The sequence below is a fragment of the Pogona vitticeps genome, chromosome 6 (assembly GCF_051106095.1).
Source record: "Pogona vitticeps strain Pit_001003342236 chromosome 6, PviZW2.1, whole genome shotgun sequence".
Taxonomy (NCBI): Eukaryota; Metazoa; Chordata; class Lepidosauria; order Squamata; family Agamidae; genus Pogona; species Pogona vitticeps.
In genome coordinates this window covers 25,776,009-25,800,647 of record NC_135788.1, presented here as the reverse complement: position 1 = coordinate 25,800,647, position 24,639 = coordinate 25,776,009, and the positions used below count along the sequence as shown (strand labels likewise).

Here is a 24,639-nt window from a genome sequence, read left to right as displayed (position 1 = left end):
ATTTATTAACCAGATGTTGGCTGTATACCTGGTCATCTTAGAGAGTGACAATATGTAAATCAGCAATAGAATTCTGGTCATTGCTTGTTATATGAAAAAAACAAATGACATTTCTAGTTCTATTATTTTTTTTTAAAGTAAGACTACCAACTACTTGTTGCTGCAAAAGTAACTCATGCAAGGAAAGTTACTACTTGTAATGTGTTATTTCCAAGCTCTGTTAACTGGGCATTTATTTTTGCATATAGTTGTGCTGCAGCAAGAAGAATGTTATCTCTTTGCCAAAATATAGTTAAATATAGAGGTGAATATACAGTAATCTGTTGTTTCATTCCTGAAAGAATTAGGAAAGATCATTTGGTTCAGGATTACACAAATGCATGAGTTAGGCAAGATACCTTAATTGAACCACTAAAATAATCACACAAACTGCAAGCTTTCGTAAGTAAATCTCACTTCTTCAGACTGGTTGCTACCCCTTCATGGATAGTGCAGAAATATTGCAGACCCCTTGTTTGAAGTGATATGATATGAACTCCAAGATGCTGGTTGGGGAGGAGTTTCCACCCATCTAATTCCTACAAGTTGTTTGCATACTGCTCAGCTCACCATAAGAGCATTAACAACTATGCCATGAGATTTTGGGACAGGGCCTGAAAAAGCTTGGAATCTATTTAATTTTTTCACGGGTCCAATAAAGTTATTGCCTGCTTCTGCTTTTGTATGATTAAGACAGATTCATTGTTTCCAAAATCAAACTTCAAATGGATCCTCTGCTTAAGACTTGAAGGGAAGTCATAGAACAAAGCAAGCTAATTTGCAAAGACAGGTGTGAGAAACTCCTGCTATAAAGACATTATCTAATAGTTATGGGTTACCTATTATATCTGTGTCTGTCTTTGGCCAAATGTCAAGTCCCTGTAAATTTCTGGAGGACTCACAATTTCTGAGTCCTTGCTGCCTGTGCAGCTGATGCAGTAGAATGGATTGGGGAGCCTGTGGTCCTTCAGATGTTATTGAATGACATTTCCTATCATCCCTAATCAATGAAGGCAACGCTCTGAAAATATAGATAATTGTCAGTTAAAATCTACCTGTGACGTTTACTCTGTGGGCCCTGCTTGTTTCACCAAGCATGGAACTCACACGAGTATCCCAACATGCCCTTCAACGCGCTGCCACCAGTTGATCTCTTTATCAACCTATATTTCCTATGAAAGACTGAGGCCCATTCAGTAGTGAACTTTTAAACAGAAACAGGTTTATTGATTACAAGTTGTTTAAGGAATAGTTCTTAAGTACAGTACATTCTTAAAGTTACCCAAAGCTTCAGTATTTTACTTTAACCTCTTCTATCTTAATTAATACAGGTCACACTTTGACTAATCACTCCTTAAACACTCTCTCTGCCTCAAGCCCCAAACTATCTTCTCCTCTAGCTTTCTCATGACTGAACTGACTAGACTCTGACTCACCCCTCCCTTCTAGTTTCTCCGGCTCTGCCTCCCAATAACCCCCATTGGTGCAGGCCAGTATCATTATACGTACAGTATATATAGGATATTCGCTACAGTACCTTTTGTCAATCTTTAAAAAAGAAAAATGCTGATGTATGTTTTTGAGAAATTGTTGATATAGTAATTTATTCATCTTGCCTCTTTTTTATTTTGGAAAGCCTGTTTGTTGCACTCTGCTGGTGGCATAAATGGAACAGTTAAGTCGAAGACAAAGCAAGTCATCAGTTATATTGGCAGCAGCATAAAAGCTGCTGAGAAGAATGGTGAGTTTAGGCTGCAAGTGTGTTCAGGATTAACCAGCCTCTCCTTGGATTAGTATACCTAATATATCAGTTGTGAATCTCTGTGTGTATTTTAACAATAACAGCAAATAGGGATAAATGACAATTCTGTAACAGCCTAATATTTTAGGAGTTTCCTTGTTCCAACCATTTGTTTACTACTACATTTTCAGTTACACTTTTTGGATTACTTTGTACAAATTAATGACTGTGTGTGAAATAATATGAATCCTTGCTCCTCGTGTGTATTTAAATACATTAGCAATTTGCCAAGTGCAATAATAACTTGCTTCTGATGCCAAGTGGTTAGATAGCTCTGTGAGTTAGATATCGACAGAGGAGTCTGAGTTTTTATGAACGAATAGAAGACCTGTATGATGCATAACTATAGAGTGAATTTATGGAAGGAAGTGAGTATAACAGTTTGTTGTTTTTATAAATCATGACAACCAAACTGGAAAGTGACTATCCGAAGTGAAGGAAAATATGTGTTGGTTTATCACCATGCAAGATTTTGATCCGTCTGTAGGATCTAAGCTCCTGTTGTTATATTGTTGTGATATATGTTATACAGCATAAAAAAGTAAAAGAGAAGGATCTGCATTGTAATATAGTCTGATGAAATTGCATATTGATAGTGTTAATCCAGTAAGAATCCCTTGACCATCCTCTTCTGGGCAGATTTTTATCACTTCAGTGTGGGAGAAGAGAAGACTTATCATGATAGGAAGCTATAAGATATTGCCCTCATCATCTTACTTGTGCTGTACTGCAGTTTTGTATGAACGTAAGAAATATCTGATTCAATGGAATTAGCCTGCTTATCTTGCACTTTAGTGGAATAGAAACATAGGATGCTGTATTACTGTATTGTGACTGGCAGCCCTGTCTCCAGAGTTTCAGGCAGGATTTTTTCTAGTCCTACTGTTTTTCGTGGCTTTCCACCCAGATACTAACTAGGTCTAATCCTGTGCAGCTTGCAAAATCAGATGGGATTGAATATAGTCAGGGTGTTATTGTGGACCACAATTTACAGCGAGACCTGGATTGATCAATCTTGTCAAGTGAAGTGGGGCAATTCATATTTCCTGATACGTACACATAAAGGTATGTAGGTTAAGCACACACATTTGACAGGTATGCCGGAAGACTGGATGTCTGTCAGATTGCTCAAAATGTTGTATATAATCAATTGTACATTTAAAGCAGCTTCTAATGTAATCACTTTACATGATCACAAAAAATGCTACTGACTTGTTAGAGGACAACTTTTGCATTTTAAAATTTTTTAGCTTTGATGAGAATGACATGATAGCCTGTGGTGTCCTAAATTATCTGCATGGCCCAGATAGTTAGAAATATGCCTCACTACCAGTGTCAGATTTGTCAGAATGGCAAGTAACACTGTGTTGTTGTGATGACTATGGAAGATTAAACAGGAACCCACATCTTTTCCCAAAAAAGCTGAGTATCATTTGTGATGAATAATGTATGTTATTTAATTTAGATATCACATATTTCTTTCTCAATCAGTGTATGCATTGATTTAGTGGAAGGGTAATTTGAGAAGTTTAGTTGCATATTTCTTAGAAATAAGGAATAGGAAAAATGTACTGTACTATTTTCTAGTTATGAAAGATTCATTGAAAGCGATACCCTAATTGAACCAGCTCTTGTCAATGCTACTTATTCACTTTCCCTTGACAGTAGCTTTTGGTAGTAAACGTTTGGAAGCTAACTGTTGCTTTGCTTATCTTTATTCCCCTTTAGCATACAGAGATTACACTAAATTTATTTTAATGTTACTCAGCTGAACAAAATGTAAAAATGCATTGAGTATTTATTCAAGTTTAGATTTAATATGCGTAATCTGGACAAATTATTGTGATGTGGATTGAAACCAGCTTCTGGTATTACAATTTCAGATTCATGTATGCAGAATAATGTGTAAATAGCTGTAGGTGCATTTTATTGACTGCTTTTGAAAAGAGGAGATTCCATATCTTTCAATCTCATGAAGTGCAGAAAAAACATTAAATTGGTCAAGCAGGGTGGGGCACATGTGACCCTCCAGATGTTGTAGGACTGCAACTCCCATGATCCTTGACCAATGGCTATACTGGCTAGGGATGTTGAGAGTTGCAGTCCAATAGCAACTACAGGACTACACAGTGCCCAGCCTTATTTAACAATTTATCATTAAATGGTATAATATGGTGAAAGACCGAACTAGAGGTACTTGATTAAAGAAATTGTCCTCCTCCGGCTATTAAGGCATTTCTTCTTCACACTGGCCTTGACTCAGGGTTGGGCAAGTGAGATGGTGAGCTGCACGCAACCCACCTTTCCTACAGTACTTACCTTTTGGGCACCTCTTTGGGGAGAGGAGTTAAATTGAGTCACTAATGTTCTTAAACAGATGCTTACCATTGTCAAATGTGATAGCCAGGAGAACTGTGTCTACAGCACTTCAGTGTGAGCTGGTTTGCCTGTCCAGCCAGCAGATGCTCTTGCCTTGATATCTGCAAACAGAACTCCATCAGTTACAATCACATCTTGTTTTCATAACACTGAGCGAAAATAGCCCCTTGTAGATGGAAAACATTGCTAAGCCAAGGAGTTGAAGCAAACAAGGGATGTATTTATAGCCATGAATTATAATACTGTACTGGAATGCTTTCTAAAAGTTCTTTTGTCTAAACAGTGGTCTCTTTGTGTCATGCTTTTCTGTGTTATTTAATTTTAACAAATTAAGGCCGTCATCCTAAGCATAACTAACTTCGAAGTAAATCCCTTTGAAATTAATAGGTCTTGTGTCCAAGTAAAGATAGTTTACATATCTATAAAGTGATATAAGTCATTTACTTTTTTTAAAATCAAAATATGCCAAAACACCTACCGCCTTCTCATATATGATGCATATTTAACTGAAAAAATGAAGAAACAGGCAGATTCAATGTATTGCTTTGACACACAGGCCATGGCAAATTACATAATAAGAAACAAAACCGCACAATACAATGCAATATAAGAAAATTTGAATTAAACTTTTGGTCATGTTAAAAAAATTTAAGATCTGAAATGCATTATAAATATCTAAACATAAACCTTAATACAGTTACTAACCATAACTATAAAAATAGTAATTTGGCTACAAAGGGCCATAGGTAGGCATAATCCAGCAGTCAATTTGGTTAGCAGCAGCAAATTTTGTTTTTATAAGAATGGAAACAAACCTTGCCATTTGAAATGTAACAAACTTGCCCTTATCTGAAAGTAGCACCCTACGTTTGTCTTGGTCAGATCTTCCTGGGAATTGTTCTAAAAGAGACCTCAGTAGTCTTGCACTCTCTGCTGTGAACAAGGGACAATAAAGTGTGATATATACCAAATTTTCAGTTGATTTTCAATCATAGGAGCAGACTCTTTCATTATACGGTAGTTCATTGTAACAGCCTTCTAAAACAGCAAATGGCAGCATGCCTAGACATGTCTTAGTAAAGGCCTTTCTGAGATCAGAGCTAATGATATCTGTATGTTTAACTATAAAGCGTACAAATTATGGTCTTTAAGACAATATTTATATTCACAAAGCACTTACTGATATTTTTGATTCTTTGTCAGTATTAACAAAATGGTACATTATTCGGTTTTAGTTGCAACATATATAAGGAGGCGCTTTTAACATATATAAAAAGGAGAAACAATTTATGTGTGTCTATAGCTGATGTCACAATTTAAACCTGTTGTTAATAGGAATATAATTTTCTGATTCCTTTTACCCCAAAACTGTAATTTCCGTGTACTGTAATATGGTTTTGAATGAGTCTTAGACACTTCTTTCATTTTGCATCCCTTATCTCTACTTAGTGTATACAATCCTCTCAAAGGTGCAGTCCGATCGGAATGTGTATCCTTCTGCTGGTGTTCTATTTGTTCACGTTTTGGAGAGGGAATCTTTTAAGGGGGAGTTTCCCCCTTATCCAAAGCCTGGTAAGGAATGTTTACAATTTTAAGAGGTTGCAAAATGGTTTATCATCCAAATGAATTTGCATTGGGTGTGTGGGAGAGAAGGCGGCTGGTGTAGAATGGTGACATGCAGAGCAATCCTGTATGTATATGTTCAGTCGAAAGTCACAGTGAATTCAGTGGAACTTCAGCGTAAGTAAACGATCCAGCATTGAAGTCTAACACTGCAGTCCTCTGCATGACCTACTTCTGCGAATTCTTTTAAGTTCAATGGGCTATTCCTTGGGTGTGCGTAGCTGTGGAATTTTATGTGAAGAATAATCACTACATTTCTCTTTTGAAAAATCTAGACAGTTTCTTGAGCTGAAATGCCTTTTCTTCTCCACTTTTATCTATTTTTACATTAAAAATGTGGCATTATTTCTGCAGTTATAAAACATGATATTTGATGTACCTTTAGCTGCCTGTAGTAGGAATGTTATTCTAAATGCTTCTCTTTAGGCTGCAGTTCTCAGTTCTTACTAATTAGTAAGTCCTATTGAATCCAGTTGAACTTCTAGGTAAGTGGAATAGGCATGTCCAGCTTCCGGGCAAGAGTTAAGACTCTGTTATTGATAACTGCAGCTAATCACTTATTTAAGGGGAATACAATCATAACATCATTACAGTGCCTTAGATAGTTAAATAAGGATACTGTACCTGTAAATTTTGCTTGTAAAATAGACATTCAGAATTACAATTCTTTCATGGCCATAATTCATTGCTGAGAATAGGAATTGACAGCATGCACTTTCTTTCAATGTTGCATAAAGACAGTGTGCTGTTCATCTGTTAAAATGCTATTTTAAATTGGATGTCCTGTTTTTCTAGGAGAGATAAACAATGACCCTATAACATTTAACACAAACCTAATGGGTTACCCTGACAGACCTGGTTGGCTAAGATACATTCAAAGAACCCCATATAGTGATGGCGTGCTGTATGGGTCACCAACAATAGAAAATGTGGGCAAGCCAACCGTCATTGAGGTATGTTCTGTACAGAGTATTTATTTGAAAATTGCATTAGACAACTTGGCATAAACATGCCATCATGAGTAACTACTATTATATAATATAAATCCTTTTCCAGAATAATTGTTTAAATAAGTTTTTTTTAATTCCAGTAATCATACTGTTCTTTTGTACTTTGCTCCAGTCTGTTTTGTGTATTTATGAATTAATCAAATACTTAGGGCCACAGTAAATCAGTTAAATTGCTAATGCCACCGACTTGGCATATTTAAAAAAGTGAAGGATTTCAGAGCTTGCTGTGACATCTTATTCCTTACAAGATAAAGGATATGATCAACCTTTCCCAACTTGATGTTGTCTAGATGTGTTGGACTCCAACTCCTATCATCCCCAGATAGTATGGTCCATATTCTTTCCCATTCTGTCCCATTATCAGATAGATCAGAGAAATGAAGCCTGTCCTTTACACTGAGGTGAAACTACTCATAATTTAAGGGGCAATCCTAAACAGCCTGGACAGCTGAAGGCTGGCTAAAATGAGACTACATGAGCTGAAGCAAACTTGAGCACATTGGAAATTACTTAGGACTACTCTGATCCTAGTCAAACATTGGGCTGGTACAATGGCTGCAAGTCTGGGTGGAGAGGGGTTTGTGTCTGGCATAATTCAGCTTCTCTTCTTCATGCCTTTTCAAACTTCTCTGCTAGATTACCTCAGCTAGCACAGCATTTGTGCAAGAAGACCTTGTTGTGGTGACTGATCTGAGATCTACCACTGTAAGGGAATTGTGCCAGTAGACAAGCGATTGTGTCAGCACAAGAATCTTCTGCCCATTCCAAATCTACTATTACTAGCATATTTTTGAGTGGTTGCAGTGTTAGCTCCATTGAAATCAGCATATTCAATTTCACCATGACTGATTTACTGCATTAATAACTGTAAAAAAAATCATGCATGGATTTGGATTCAACATGTTTTGTGTGTGTGTGTGTTTGTGTGTGTGTGTGTGTGTGTGTTTGTTTATTTATTTCTATACTACTGAATTGGTTTACTTAAGGGAGGATGCCCTCAAAAGCTTCTTGAAAGAATAGTTTCTTAAGCACTCTCTTAAAGCAAGGGTGGTGGACAGACTGACAATCTTCAACTGGGAGCCCATTTTATAAGATGGAACCATGGCAAAGAAGGCATGGTTCCTGGTGTGGCAACCTGGAAAAACAAGGCCTGTGATGAACAGTTGATGTCCTGAGGGAGAGATGGTCTGACAAATACTGGGGCCCCAGACTGTGGAAGGAGAACTCCGTCCAACCTAAGGAGGCTACCCCCCAACCTTTCCAGTGGGCCTCCCAACATGACTTCTCTAGATTCAGTTTCAACTAATTAGCCTTCAACCATTCCAGAATTGAGGCCAGGCAGCGCTCCAGGGCCCAAACAGCATCCACTGCAGAAGATGTAAAAGAGAAATACAGTTGCGTATCATCAGCATATTGATAAAAACTCACTCCAGGTCTCCAGATGATCTCTCCCAGTGGCCTCACATAGATATTAAAGAGCAATGGGGAGATAGTCTAACACTTGGGTGCCACAGGGGTTGTATAAGTCTTAGTCATAACAGGAGTAGACTTATCAAAAACAATAGGACTCCATTGGGTTTGCACTATTTATGGGTAAAAGTCCGTCCAATCTAGTATATTCAGGCAGTGCACATTTTAAGAGTAAATCTTTGCAACAAAGAGAATGAAGTTGTACTGCAGCATAAGTTGTCAAGAAGTGTGAACTTAAGCAGACACATGAAATAAACATTGAAAGAATTATATATCAATGTCACTAAAAAGTAGGTATGTGTTCCCTGGTAATTTTGTGAGTTTAAACAACATAACTCTGAATCCAATTAGTAGTCCCAGCTAAAGTTATTCAGCAAATACCATTTCTACAAATAATGATTTATCATTCATTTGAATCAGTAGGTCTGTTCTAATTGACCTAGCAGTTGGATTTAGGACACAGAGTCCTATAACAGCTTAAAGATAGGCAATGCAATGCAGAGTCAAAGATACACTAGCTGTATTGGATTTGGGAAAGGGCAGAAACCCCTTGTGCTGGTACAATAGTCCTTGTGCTGACTGATCTCAGATGTGCTGGCACAGTCTCTCTACTGGCTGTGATTAGCTGGCAGAACAGCCCAAGGGAAGAAAGAATGGAGGAGGAGTTGAGTTATACTAGAATCAAAGCCTTCTCAGCTCAGAGTCACAGCAACTATGTTCTCGAAGGCTTTCACAGCCAGGATCCAATGGTTGTTGTGGGTTTTTCGGGCTGTTTGGCCGTGTTCTGGAGTGATTGCTGGTGTTGTCCAGTACTTCTGTGTCTTGAAATAGGATTTCACGTCCAGCTTGTTTCAGGGCGTGCTCAGCTACTGTCAATTTTTTCAGTTGTTTTAGTCTGCAGTGTCTTTCATGCTCTTTGATTCTGGTCTGGATGCTACGTTTTGTGGTCCCAATATATACGGTACCTGGCCACAACTGCAAGGTATCCCGTATACTCCAGAACACGGCCAAACAGCCCACAGCAACCATGACAGCAACTATGCTGACATAAAGTTATGCCAGGATCAGGGTGATTTTAAGTAGTTTCCAACATGCTGAGGCTAGATGAGATTTGGAGTCTGTATAGTCTCAGTTTAGTGTCAGCTCAGCCATTTTGACTTGTTAGGATTGTACTCTAACAAGTTTGATTAATTGGTCGTGTTTTCCTAAAGTAGAACCTTTCTCACTTCCACTCCATTTTTCAACAGAAAGCATGAGTTCCCATAGGTTTCACATTATCTGGCTCTGGCTCTTGGAAGTAATTTCATATATTGTATTTGTGTGTGTGTATCATGCAAAATAAGATAAGATAAGATAAAATCTCCCTTCACCTGATGATATTTTTCAGTAGTGTAGTAACAAGTTACTGTTTTACTTTTTTTCTCATTACTAGATCACTGCATATAACAGACGTACCTTTGAGACTGCAAGACATAATTTGATTATTAATATAATGTCCGCAGAAGGTATGTCCACAGGAACCTGCCCAGTAGTTTGGATTATACAATTGACGGAATAATTTAATGCTGTTAGTTTATTGTAGAATAATGAAATGCAAGTAGTATTTTGTGATGGGAAAGAGCATGCAACACTTTTCTTGGTCTAGTTAATTTCATTTTATTTGGCTGTTAGTAAGCTGTCTGCATTAAATAGGACTTCATCATCATAAAAATGCATGGAAATGTGTTAACATGTTTACCTACAGCTTGTATTTGAATAGTGCACCTGGCCTCTTTCTATAAACTCAGGGAGTGTCAAACAGTAGTTTGTGAGCTACATGCACTTCTTGGGTAAATCAAAGAGCTGGAAATAGACATAAGAAGATTTTTCTAGCATTCATATGCATTTTGAATACATGTTTGATGTAGAAATGATGTCAGAGCTTTGTATATATTGTTTAGCTATTATTTCCTGAGCCTTAGGTTTGCATGCTACAAATACCATTCTCATTTACAGGATTAATTATGCTATAGTTTACATCCATGTTGTATAAGTGGTTTGTTTCCAGATCAGAGTTATTCCAGGTGATATTCTGATATTGGTCAAGAAGGAAAATGTAATTTGTGTAGATCAGGTGGTGAGGTAGGGAATTGAAGTGAAGTAGAAAGCAGAAGCTTGGGAGCCCTGGTCAGTGACATATAGAGATGTGAAAATATCCCAGTTATGATTTCATTGTTTTTCTGAATCCTGCTGGTGTTTTTTTCCTTCATATGCTTGTTTCATATCCACTTGCAAGACTGTTTTTTCCCATATTGAAATTCATACACATTTAACACATGTTCCCTAGGCAGATTTACTTGCATATTTTATTTGATGGGCATGCTTTCTCCATCAGCTAAAGTATGCTTTTTATTTTCAACTGTGTCTATTTTAGCTGTTTGCATTTGAAAATGTACTCATTGTTTAATGTGCTGTTCATTTCTCCAAAATGCTCTGTAAATTTTGCAAATGTATGGATTCTCAGGATGGGGGGGGGTGCATTTTGTCTCACAAAGAGGCTCAGGAAGTGTGAAAAAGGTGTTTTTTTATTAATTTTTAACCCACCTACATCCAAATTCTTATCCATCTCTAAGCACACATGACCAAGGTTTGCTGCGCTGTTACATGTAAACCAAGCCAGTACCTCAGCAGAGATTCAGTTCACCATGTAAGCATGTTTTAAAGATTAGCTCTCTCTCTTGGACATTAGTTCTAGGGCGTTACTAAACCATAGCTTTTTTAGTAACAGATATTGGACACTTTCGCGCTCAGTGTTATTTATAAAGTAATAAGAGCTCTATTTTCAATTCATTGTTCTGGTTATTTTGTAACACTAAGGCACAATTGATTTTCTTTTTGTAACCAGATTTCCCTTTACCATATCAAGCGGAATTCTTCATTAAAAACATGAATGTAGAGGAAATGCTGGCAAGTGAGGTCCTAGGAGACTTCCTCGGAGCTGTGAAAAATGTATGGCAACCAGAGCGCTTGAATGCCATAAATATCACCTCAGCATTGGATAGAGGTGGAAGAGTCCCACTTCCTATTAATGACATGAAAGAAGGGTAAGTGTTACTCACTAAGAAACAGATGTTATTGGGCTGGCTCCAGACCTCATCATGCTTACAATAGACATATTGGTATCAACAGAACATGTACCGTATTTTTCTGTGTATAAGACACCCCATTGTAAAAGACACTCCCAATTTTTCTAACCCAAAATTTCTTTCTTTGTCAAAAGCTGCTTCCCCCCTCACAAAAAGTGTGTGTGTGGGGGAAGCAGGGAAGTGGTTTCCCGCTCACTTTCTTTGCAAAAAGCTGCCGCAGCTTTTTGAAAAGAAAGTGGAGGGGGAAAGCAGCTTTTTGCAAAAAAAAAAAAAAAAAAGAGGTGAAAAGCACTTTCCTCTCAAGAAAGTGGAGGGGGAAAGAGGGAATCACTTTCCCCCTCCACTTTCGTTGCAAAGAGTGGAGGGGGAAAGCAGGAATCAAAGCACTTTGATCCCTCCCCCCTCCTTACGTCCATGTATAAAACGATCTTCAATTTTTCCTCAAATTATTTTAGGAAAAAGTGTCGTTTTATACATGGAAAAATATGGTAACATATAACTGAGTTAAGATTCAGTCATTTTCATGGGTTTAATCAGAATATGATTAAATTTGGATCCAACTGGTTGGGTTGGAGATCCAGAATTACTTAATAACACCCTGTAGCCTTTTGAAAACAATGTCAAGAAGGTTACCTCTTTTTGTTGCTAAATGGAGTTGTGGTACAAGAGGTGAGGGGTGCTCACCTAAAATCAAAAGGAAGCATCTAAGAATAGAGCCCTTCCAACAGAGATGAACAGATTGTGGATCCCAACCATTCTTTTTTCTGGAGACATAGGTTGCCATTTTAGTCTTTTTGAAAGTTGTAATGTGTTTTTCTTTTGCTTTGTTGGTGGTGGGACTTGAGTTTGTTCTTTTGCTGTAATGTGGTGTAAAAATGTTTTCAGCCAACCAACCACCTTAAATGGCCTGTGTCCTGGAAATGTTAGAAATTGTTTATTTACTGCTCTTACTATATCCAGCCCTTTTTTCAAAATACCCAGGGCTGCATGAATTATAATTCCTTCCCTCCCCTACACATCCTTTTATACTCAGAGGGACACAATGGGTTAATTTAGGCTTTTAGATTCTGTCTCATCTTAAATTATCAAAAAGCTTCATGGCAGAGTAGAGCGACAAATGTGCTACAAGCCGAGTCCCACATTTTAACCCAGGAGTAGGCAAAGCACAACCCCCATAAGAATGACATAAGTTCTATAAAAGATAACTACACTGTGCAGCCACAGGCCATGTGCAGTCCTACTAGTTTTTGGAGGCCAAGTCCTCCCAAACTGCACTGTTGAAATCTAGCGGCCAGTTGTTCCACAGACTTTGATGGTTATGGAGGAAACAGTCTTTTCCTGTCGGTTTAATGAGCTTTTTGCACTTTGATGCTGTAATTTGGTGGAACAATTTGTCACCAGATTTTAACTTCTGGAGCATGGGGTCTTTGGCAGGATCCTGGGGTTAGAATTGGCCCCTGGGCCTTCAGGTTGCCCACTCCTGGTCAGAACACTGTAGTCTTCTCCTCTAGGTTTCTCTCTTTGCAGTTTATCATTTGCAGAAATGGGTTTGATCAGCATCCCTCATTATATTGTATTTCATGAACTTGGAAAAGGTATTTTGTTTGGATTACATATTCTAAAATTCCTCAGCCAACTTGACCACTGGAAGCAGTAGTCCAAAAAAGTAATTTTTTCACATTCTGTGTAGGTCTTTTTCTGCTTTTACATTCATAGTGTGAACTATTCTCCTCAAAGAAGTTTATTTGGCCCTTTCACTAGTATCCTTCAGTTTGCACGTCAAAGAGTTCTTATTTCCAAAGACTGTTTTAGATATCTGAGATCTCCTGGTAGTTGTTACTGTTTTTTAGGTTTGTGAAGCTGTTCTATTGTTTTGTATGCTCCATCTACACTGATGTTTTAAATTCTTCTTCAGAAGTTTGCATATTCTGTAGTTTTTATGTTTCAACTTAAGTTTTCAATATATCCTTAAGTACCTGTTTTTAAAAGCTGCTGATCAGTGTGTTAAATGCATCTGCAACTTTGTTTTGAAATTGGTTACTGATGAAATTTAATGAGATATTAATTAGTAAAGCTCACATTTATGTGCAATTCATTTTTTGTTTTCGTTCTTATGTGTGTGTGTGTGTGTGTGTGGTTGTTGTTGCTGCAGGCATAAGCCATTAAACTTTCTTCCCGAAAATACTGGTGCTTGTTGTAGAATATTTTTAAATCTTTATTTTTTATTTAACAAGTTTTGTTTGGCATAAGCTTCCATAAACTGTAGCCTACTGCTTCAGATGTAAGTGGACTGTGCAAACACTTATACCAGATAAAACTTGTTAGTCTATAAGGTGATGCCAGTACTGTATGAATAATCTGATACCCAGTGTGATGTAGTAGGTAGAGTGACAGACTAGGACTCAGTAAGCCTGGATTGGGATCCCTGCTCAGCTTCAGAAATTCAGTGGGAGTCTGGAACTGACAGAACCACTCCTTAAATATCTCACTTACCTTCAAAGCTCTATTAGGCTCACTAATGTTAGTGACTGGACAGCACATAACAACAATGAATAATTTATGAGCAGACAGTGTGTTAGAGAGCAGAGGTTGAAATAATGAAGAAGAATATGCAGTAGGGACCCTTTGGATCCAACTTACTGATCATATATTTGCCTGTGACCACCCTGAAGCTGTCAACATTTTCTTCCAGTGTCTATGTTACGGTTGGTGCAGATGTTACTTTCTCTTCCTGTTTGCGGGAAGTCGAAAACCCACAGAATCAGCTGAGATGCAGTCAAGAAATGGAGCCTGTCATAACTTGTGACAAAAAGTTCCGTACTCAGTTTCACATAGACTGGTGTAAAATCTCTTTGGTGAGTTACTTACTGGTTGGTAGTGGTGTCAACATACACAGCTTTTCTAAGTTCAAATAAATTTGTGCACTGGATTCTGCAAACACTTTTCTCATCTATCTTATGAGGTTCAGTGGGTGGGTAGAAGAGACAGAGCCTTTTCTGTTGTGGTGCTAATGCTCTGAGATGGCTTCTATAGGGTAGGCTGAGTAGTTCTGTCATTGCATGGCTTCTGATGCCTGATGAAGACCTGGTCCTTTGAAGAGTCCACTGTGAGGCGGCTCAACTGATAAGTCTCTTCACTCATTTGCTTATTATTCAGTTTTATTATGCTGTTTGATACTACATGGATTATTTATATATCTGAGCTTTTAACCATTTTAAGTTGCCTTGGGAAAAGAATGGCACAGTTGAAATTTCTAAGATAATATTCATTGAGTTCAATACATAGAACTCAATATACAGAAAACATGAAGATAAGCATTTGGAGGGATGCATGCATCTGCTCTGAAAATTTTTGCCTGAAAAAGCAACACTTGCAGTCTTTAGGACTGATGGATAGTTATTTACTTAAACACTTCAATGTGCAATATAAAGAGGTGCACGAAGAGAAGAAAATTAAACTGTGCATACATGTTGATGGACAGTTAGCTAATAGTGACTCAAGAAAGATCTTGAGGCCCCAGTGCACAGTGTGATGAAAACATCAATACAGTGGCTGAAAAACAATGCAGATTCCATGTTGGGAATAATTAGGAAAGGAATCGAAAAGAAAGCTTCAGTTATCATATTGTCCTTCTACAAATCTGTGGTGCAGTCTTGACTGGGAATTTTATGTACAGTTCTCATCACTGCATTTCAAAAAGGATATCATAGAGGTGGAAAAGATAACAGAAGGAAGTAACCAAAATGATCAAAGTGGCTGGAGTGCTTAAGGCTTTACAAAACGATGAGTAATTGGGACATGATAGAGATGTAGAAAATGATATATGATATGGAAAAAGTGGACAGAGATAAGTTTTTGTTCCATATTACTAGAACCCAGAATGGTCCATTGAACCAGAATGGTGGGAGATTAAGGAGGCACAATTCTTCTGTGTTACCTACTCCTGGGCCTACCATAAGATGTCACCCTGGTGGTCAACATAGATGAGTTTAAAAGCTGGTCAGACAAATTAATGGAGGATGGGCTAATTAATGCCTATTTCTCATGATGGCCAGATATCCCCCCCCCGTATCAAAAGTTATATGCCTCTGCAGATCAGTTGCTCAGGTACACAAGAGAGGCACTATAGTTGCACTCATGTCCTGTATGTGGATTTCCCAAAGGCAAATGACTGAATGTGGTGGGAAACAATGCTAGAGTATATAGGCTTTTCGCCTGCTCTGAAAGTTGTTTTTATACAAGCACATACACACAACCATATGTGCATGCATTTGGCATGTACTTTTTAAACAGGAATGTGGTTTTTACACGTTTTAGTTTTCAAAAATCCTGTGAGTAGTGACGTAAAATCCTTTATGTTGTCACTACAGTGGAATATAGCGCAGACACAGGGGATCCAAGATTCAGTCCCTCCGGTTTCCCGCACAGCTGAGAAAAGCTCCTGAGATCAAGGCAGCTGTCTACCTTCCCATGAAACCCCTAGCATCTTGTAATTTTTAAAGAACTAGTGTTAAGACGTGACATTTGGTAATTCTCTAAGCCATCCATCACAGTGATCTTTAAGCCATGTTCAAGGAGATATTTCCCTGCAGGCACTGAATTTTTAATCCCGGTAACATCCAGTAAGGCAGCAGTTGCAGAGCTAAGTGAATCCCATGGAATATTCATGTGTCATCTCATCTTCTGTCTATCAAGGGTTCATTTTAAGTGATTGACTGAAATTATTAAAAATAAATTATGAAAAATTATTATAATTTAAATCAGTTTCAAGGGGAGAGCTGCCTACTTTAGGATTCTAGAGGGCTAATATATAGATCCAGAGGCAGGGTCAGTGAACTAATTTCAGTTCTAAAGTTCTGTAGGATATTTGCATCCATTCCTTCAAACCAGTTTTCCCTAGTGCATTTTGAGTACATATATGCATACCTTTAGCTGAATGGAGAAATCATGTGTGATAATGGATGCTGTGCAATCAGTTTGTTAGTCTAAAGCAGCAGCCAAGGTTGTTGGCATATATGCTTCAGAGAGAGCACTGATTGGTTATACCTGGTGCATAAGTGGCTTGGCAGCAGGAGGAATAAAATACAGTAGACTGCAATTTTGCATTACAAGTGTCTTGCTACCTGTAAGAGCTGTGGCTTAAAATAAACTGGTTTGTCAGACAACCTTGCAAAGCAATGTAGGGTTTATAAGTAGCTTGTTTAGCAGTGGACCTGACTTTATTTCCGAGAACAGTGCCCAGTTCAGACATGCAGCTCCTTTCTGTTCAAGATTTAGCTTTCTGTATAAACAACGAGTAGTTTATTTCAACCAGAGACAACTAAACAAAATTAAATTAAAAAATGCAATTTCTTTGATGTTATTACCTTATTTCTGCAAAGAAAGTGTATTATAGAAACCCTGTTTTAAAAATAAATTGTGATAGTGAAAGCCCACTGATTAGGCTTCCCTGGAATTGATGAAGGTTATGCACCTATACTCATTTGTGGATTTTGACCACCCCCTAATAATGGTATCTAAAGTCCTTTTTTTGTTGCTGTTGATCAGGTTGATAAAACACAGCAAGTTTTTACCTATCAAGAAGTGATCCGTGGAGAAGGCATATTACCAGATGGTGGCGAGTACAAACCACCTTCTGAAAGTCTGAAAAGCCGAGATTATTATTCTGATTTTCTCATTACGCTGGCAGTACCGTCTGCGATAGCTCTCGTCCTTTTTCTAATTCTTGGGTATATTATGTGCTGCCGAAGGGAAGGAGTGTGAGTACATTGAAACATTAATAAATAATTTCATAATTTTGTATCCTTATAGCCACATGAACAGTTCAGTAGTACAGCTCGATTCAGTTCATAAAAACAGGTTTAATATGTTCTAAAACATGCAATAAAATGAAGTTACTGCTAGTAGTCAACTGTGGAACTATACAGATTTTTAAATTATTAAAAAACTAAAACTGAGGACCTAATTCATAGCACTATTTAACAGTATGATAATTTGAAGCCAAGTTTAAGTCTCTTAACAATTAAAATCAACTGTTTCAAGATTGTGAACTGAATTTAGGGTTATAAAAGCCAAAGATATAAAAGAAAAGCAGCAAGTAACACAATTTCTTCCATTTTACATGCACATATTCTAAGAATTTTTAGTCCTGCATCTGTCCTTTTAACCTACATACTCACTTCTCTGTATACGTGTCTTCCATCTATATCATCTCTTTATGTACTTTCACCCATGCCTTCTCATAAACCTTGTGGCAAATGCTCCTACGTTGCATTAAACAGTCATGATCCAACAAGTTGTATAAATTCAGAAACCAAAAGGTGAAACTTTCTTTGAAGTTTTCCTGTAGTTTCTCCAACTGCTGAAGAAGCAAACCTCTGTTAAAATGCAGCTTGCCTCTTTGGTGGTTAGGGCTGCTGTGGCAAAGCTTCAAAGCCTCACTGGGAGGCAAAGTTATCCTTTGCACACAGATTACTTCTTGGGATCATGACCTACTGTAACAGGGCCAGCATTTCCATATCATGTACTATTCCCATCAGCAGTTAGATTAATGTTCCAAATATCAATGCTATTATTTAATTCATAACTTTTGTTTTATTTTTAGGGAAAAGAGAAACATGCAAACACCAGAGTAAGTGTCCTCTTTCCTGTTATTTTCTCCCATCATTTAATTTTCATTTCCTAGTAGCTTGTCATGCTTCATACATGTGTACCATCCTCATTCTCCTTAACTTGTTCATCTCTGTGATGGCTGCTTTGAAAAAGGTAGTGAGCAGGGACAAAATAAAAAGGGTTTAAAAGTCATAATAAAACGGACAAGAGACAAAATATTAGTATTTGTCTTGTGGTTTGTGATGTTACTGTTTATATTTCCCTATGAGGATGAGCAGATTAAAGAACATTTTCATGGAAGGAATAGTATGAGTATCAGTAGTGGCTTCTATGAATAACTGTTAAGAAGCCAAACTGCAAGACAGAGATGGAGAATCTTTGGCATTCCAGTTGGTTTGAACTTCAGTTCCCAGAAGGCATAGTGAATAGTAAGGGATTGTGGGAACTGAAGTCCAGAACCTGGAAAGCCAAAGGTTCCTTACCTCTACTATAAAATATAGTGAAATAAACCCAGTTATACCGTACTTGATTGTGTAGAGTTTCATCTGTATAATAAAGGCAAAGGTTTATCATCTGGAGATGAGATAGATGAAGAAATGCCAATGGGTAACATTGGAGCGATTGGATTTTTTCCATACTTGCAGCTTAGAAAGAAATGAAACATGAAGTTCAATAGATGATTGCAGCTAATAGTCCCCCCTGCCAAGTAACAGCTGTGCATGTGGGAATGCAATTCCTTCAGGTTGTGGGTAAGAATTGCTTTCCTTTTTCAACACTGGTGTTTGCCCTAAGACAAAATCTGCTTGCTATTGGAATCAATAGCTTGATTTTCACTGATATTGGAAGAAAAAGCCCTCCCCAACTCTACTGCATTTTGTGGCCTCATCCCAATTCCCCTTCCACAGCTGTTATTTTATAAAGAACTAAACCACAATAAATGCAATCATACGTTGATCATCACATCTAGTTTTGTTCCCAGATGTTGCACTTCAGAGTGCAGAAAAAGCTTGGCAGACTGAATGGCGATTATAACCTTTATATGGTTTACCTCCTTTCTAAACAGTTTTTTCTCTTTCCAAATAATGTTAAGTCTAGCATTTGTTTATGTATGAATCTTGTCTTGAAATTATGTTGTTGCAGTTTGTCAAATTACTTGAAATGTTGGGGTTTCCCACCCTGCAATTTGCTTTCGTTAAGAGTAGCCAGTCTTCTAACTCAGGGGGAAATTGTTTCTTTTTGATCTAGCATCCAGCTGGTCCATCACAGTGCAATTCAGAAATCTACAAAAGAACTCCGGGAAATGTCCAAAAATAGAGAGATAGCATGGCCTCTCTCAACACTTCCTGTGTTTCATCCAGTCACTGGTGAGATTGTACCACCTGTTCACCCAGACAGCTATGACAGTACTAGCATGCCACTGATGCAGACACAGCAGTAAGTACTGTCTATGAGTGAGTTGTTTTAATTAATTTTTTTGTGCAGCCTCTGACTTCCTTCCTTTTGAATGAAACTTCCAGCTGTTTCTCACATTTACACATCAAGTTCACTTCTTGCTCTGTTTAGTTATTTACCTTTGTAATCTATTGCTCATAAAACAAACATTAAACAATTTTTAGAAAAGAAAACTCAAACTAAAAGCCCCAAGGCACGTGTTGTAAGCAAATGCATTAAATTAAATATGATAACTTACTAGTAAAAGTCCTGTTGAGCAAAGTTAAATCTTCAGAAGCCTCGAGATGATGATGAGGAGCCTTTAACAGTAAAAAAAATGCCACCTGTTTGCTGTTGCTGGGATCAGGACCACTGGTGGCCAGCTGGCAGCAATTATATTAATAGTCTTAGAACTATAGAGCTGAAAGGGCCTCTATGGGTCATCAGGTCCAGACCCTGTCATGGAGGCACAGTGGGGAACTGAACTCTCAGCCATACCTAAACCACTGAGCTATCCAGCAGTTTGGCTAATAAATGCTCCCCACATCCCAAGGCTTCAGAAGGCTTCGTAAGAGCGAAAGGGAGCCCTAGGGATCTTTGGGACCCAAAAAGGGGTGGGAGGAAATGTTCAGTGGCCAAAATGCTGTTGCTTAAGATAGACAGTCATAATGTAGGTCCATGGAATCAGTAGGGATTTGGTGAGTCAGGTCCTCTGTAACTTCCATTGATTCAAATGGGCTTACTCTAACTGTGACTTAGTTTAGCATAGTAAGTTGCAGATAGAATAGGCCCATTTAAATCAGTGAAATTTATGGAGGAGCTGACTCACCAAATCCCCATTGATTCAATGGGTCTGCTGCTTCTTCTTCATGTTATATGCCTTCAAGTTGGAACTGACTTATTATAGTGACCCAGACAGTGCTTTCAAGGTAAGTGAAATATTTAAGGAGCAGTTTTACGAGTTCTACATCCCAGGTGAGTTTCAATGGCTACCGGGGATTCATACCCAGGCCCCCTGAACCCTAGTATGTTACTCTATCCACTGCACCACATTCAGTATTCTTTTCATTGGGTCTACTCCAGTGCAATTTACTAGCCTAAGCAACAGGATTTTGGCCAATTAAAGTAATTATTTCTAGGGTTGGATCCAGTTTACACCGGCCTAACTTTACCCAGTGGATTTTTCCCCAACAAATAGAAGCTGCAACAAAGTATTGCAGTATACCCCCTAGGATGAATGTTCTATGCATGGTCTCAGACAATCTTACTCGGTATTCTTAGGGAAATTGAAGGAGTAGGGAAAAGGTAAAACATCTTTTTGTTGTCATATCCATCATCCTTCCTTTTCTGTGCCAGAGCACAAAAAATTAGTTAAAGGAATTAATTGTCTTGTTTGTCCTTGAGGAAAACTTTTCCCTTCACAAATAGTCATTGTGGAGCATATGATAAAAATTGAGACTTTGGGACAGAGGTGAGTTGGGGTTTTGACTCCATCGGTGGTTCTGGTTTGGATTTCACCTAATATTTCCCAAGTTCTCAATGTGAAGGGGAGTCCCCCCAATTCTGTTAGGCACTGGAAGCAGGCAGGGGGACTAATTCAGAATCAGGGACTTGTGTGCATGCATGTGTGTGCACATGTGTGCTTGTGCTCATGGCACAAGATGCATAGTTACTTATTGTAAGCATTCCTGTAGCACGTGCTATAATGTCCTGCTGTTCTGTAGTCCCTACTGGAAGGCTTTCACTGTTTGTGAAAATAAAGGTTTGCATTCAAAGGCAAGCCACTTGCTAGATGTATCACATAATTTAGCCTTCACTGTAAGCAAAACTGTTGTCAGTGCTATGTAAAATCAAGGTTTCTGTCAGATTGGTTGTTTGACAGAAATGTATATGTTTCTGTATACCTTGGTCCTCCCCTCTTCTCATGTATGTAGAAGTCTGTGCCGTATTTTCAGGAAGCCCCATTTTTCTTTGAAACTGACAATTTTCAATATAATAATGATAATTATTCAGTATTATTGTCTTAGTATTCTGTTATTTAAATTCTGGAAGGCTTAAAACCTATTTTTAAGTAAGCTTTCAACAACTTTTGTCAAGAGTTTCTAGCAGAAAGGTAGAATAAAATCCCAGTCATAACCACTTGAATTTGCTAGGATAGAGAACAAAATGTTACAGTATAGCCTTAGTGTTCATCCCTAGACAAGTTGTCCAACCACGCATTTCTTTGAGATATTATAAGTTGCTAGAGGTTCAAGAAAGCCAAATCACTCTGTCCAACCCAACCTCGATTCTGTTTCCTGTTTCAGTTTTGTCACTCAATGTTCCAGACATTGGGGGCCCTCGCTAAACATGCCTACTATTTGTTGGCAGATTTTTTTCTTTTAATTTGCTGGATATGTATCTGAATATGTAGAAGCCACTCTTTTATTTGTAGTTTACTGTATTTTGCTTCACAACTGCCCACTTGAGTTTGTTTTTAGTATATACAGTTTAACAAGAAAAATGTAATGTAGCATGAAGACTATCCATTTTCATGATGTAGCATGAAAATGCAGCTTTATTTCCTAAAAGCCAGTGTAACACCCAACATAGGGAACTTTCTATCTGGAATCGGATCTATAGATGACTTTCTCCTCACATGAGTGTTTCAAGTCTACAGAGGCTTCTGCAAACAAAAGAGGAAGCTGATTTTGTCCAATTTCACCTTCCTTTTGATGTTTTTGACAGTACCTCCTATGCTGTTTTACATGGTCCCCAATTCTCCAGAGCATATTTTGGGGTATTGGTGTAGGACGCTTATGGGAAAAGAGGGGAGTTTGAAAATTCCATGTATAGTACCTGGGATCCCACCTTGCTCTTCTGTTGACAAAAGTGCTGGGTTGGGCCTCAAGGGTATGACCAACAGATATGGCATTTGGTATCTCCATATTAAGACAGTGTCTGGATGTGGTGTAAGAGAGATCCCTCCACCTAGGAAGATGCCTGTGCTTTTAGAGCAAGTACAGACACCATTTTCCTTATAGAGTGTGGAAAGGTTAACTTTCAGGGTTATAGCTCTCAAAATTCCCCAGGCATCATGGTATATAGTAGTGCTAGAGTACTTTCTGAGTGTTTTACAACATAACCATACAAACACTTTGCCCTCCAGTGAAGTGGGACCTCAGTTTACTGACCTCAGAAGAAGGTCTTCATGGATTTGGAGGTGGCCCATGTTCAACAGAAACAAGTGATTGCTAGCATTAACAAAGGACTTTTTGCTAATGTATTCTAAAGCTTACATGTTGGAAACTGGAAAAAGGACAGGTAACTTACCTGTAAACATGGTTCTTCAAGTGGATTCTCTATGAATGCACACCAGTCTTTACCCCCACTGGTGTGGATTCATAGAGAACCACATTGAAGAAACCCTCCATCTTAATAGGAAAGAATGCAAGATATGATCTATTAGAAGTATATCTTCGAGAGTAGGAACTATAATTCATGGAGAGTAGGAAGTATACTTCTGTATCCCAAATATTTTATATGAGGCTGCAAACAAGACACAAAAGTACTCCTAAAGTTTATTCTAGTACCATTCTTCACTGATGAGTCATGTGCCTAGTAAATTAAGAACCAGCTCAGGGCAGTTCAAATTTGGCACAGAATTTTGTTGGAGAAATATTATGTTAAAGGCTCCTTCATGTGCAATAGAAACAAATATTAACCTATGATGTGACTGAGTGCTCCTAAACTCTCTCTGATGGATACTCAGGATCATTTGATTGCCAGCAGTGGGATTAATTCAAGTGGGATGTAAATGTAATACATTTAGTATCAGAGCAGCCATCTTTGTAGAAGAACATGAAGAAGCCCTTTTTGCATCTTGAAAGACTATCCATTCTATGATGGTCTCAGCTTTGAGAGAGCAGAGCCTCTTGTATCATCTGGATGCTTATCATCCATTGGCACATTTATATAATTCATAAGTATGGGTGAAACAGAAGGTTGGTAGATGTTGGAGCCCAAATGCTGTCAAATGCAAAGGACAATGTAACTTGGTCTGGATCCAGTCCATGATTTTTTTTTCTGTGTTCCTAGAATAAAACCAGGAAACATGGGGATATCTTCTAGAGATGAGGGTATTTCTATACGAATACACCCACACAGGTGGAAATAACGAGGGTTTAGCCCCATGGGGCCTGACTGTCCACTCAACGATTTCGCCACTGCCGCCGGCTCCGCAGAGGCTTCCTATCATGCCCTTGTCCACAATCAATTACCCACTCATGGCAAGAGGCAGGATGACAAGCCTCTCTGCCACGTCACAGAGTGGCTAATCCACTGCGGAGAACGGCACGATAGGAAGCCTCTGTGGATCCAGCGGCGGCGGCAAAATCGTGGGGTCGGACCTTCATTATTTCCACCTGTGCGGGGATATTCATATACAGTACAAATACGAATACCCCCATCTCTAATATCTTCCCATTTAAGGATGCAGAGATATTATTTCTATGGGACAACTATTTACTATAGTGAAGAACCAGTGTTGCATTTGGGTGTCATCATTCATCATTTTAAGGATATGGAATTATTTCATGAAATAGAAGCAGAAGCATTGACTTTTACTGTTTGTTTAATTACATGTGTCTGTGTCACTGTTTGTAAAAAATGTATTTTACAATTTATAGGAACCTGCCACATCAAACTCAGATTCCGCAGCAGCAAACAGAAGGTGACTTTTGTTGTCATTTTTTGAGAATTCAGAATATGATTGTTTTTCTCTAATTATTCAGTGATTCTATCTAGGAATAATCTCACCTGTAGCCACTTTGGAAAGAAAACAAAAATAGATTTGGTGAGAGATTATTCAAATTAATTGTTCAGCTATGTCAACAAAGTGCCCCATCTTAAATTATTATAGCATAAGCTTTTGTAGATTAGAGTCTACTTCAAACACTTGATGGACTATTGGTCGCAGAAGCATATGCTATCATAAAGCTGTCTTTGGTCTTTAAAAATGCCACACAAATCTGTTACTTTCATTAACAGACTAGCACAGTCGTCCTCTGAAAGTTATTCAGATGGAAAAACAAATATATGTGCTGTGATGGGCATTCACGTCTCCAGCAGTTTGGTGGCTTGTACCTGAACTCATTTTAGGGGGTGTTGT

The 24,639-nt window shown here is 38.2% G+C and overlaps 1 protein-coding gene across 10 annotated transcripts in view; it reads left to right on the top strand.

Moving 5' to 3' along the window:
• Positions 1-24,639, top strand: part of SGCE (sarcoglycan epsilon) — a 31,468-nt gene that overhangs the window by 6,211 nt on the left and 618 nt on the right. For 2 of the 10 annotated variants that reach the window (XR_013537802.1, XR_012088281.2), the window contains exons 2-10: positions 5,669-5,791; positions 6,638-6,795; positions 9,755-9,827; positions 11,207-11,405; positions 14,140-14,302; positions 16,995-17,206; positions 18,052-18,078; positions 19,305-19,510; positions 24,158-24,201. Coding sequence is in view for 6 of the 10 variants with exons in the window: in XM_020785256.3 (XP_020640915.2) it covers positions 5,669-5,791; positions 6,638-6,795; positions 9,755-9,827; positions 11,207-11,405; positions 14,140-14,302; positions 16,995-17,206; positions 18,052-18,078; positions 19,305-19,493; positions 24,158-24,201 (1,188 nt within the window). In the remaining 4 variants the exon portion in view is untranslated. The remainder of the gene's footprint in view (positions 1-5,668; positions 5,792-6,637; positions 6,796-9,754; positions 9,828-11,206; positions 11,406-14,139; positions 14,303-16,994; positions 17,207-18,051; positions 18,079-19,304; positions 19,511-24,157; positions 24,202-24,639) is intronic. The other 8 variants (XM_078378704.1, XM_073003193.2, XM_020785256.3 and 5 more) reach the window with 5 other exon arrangements.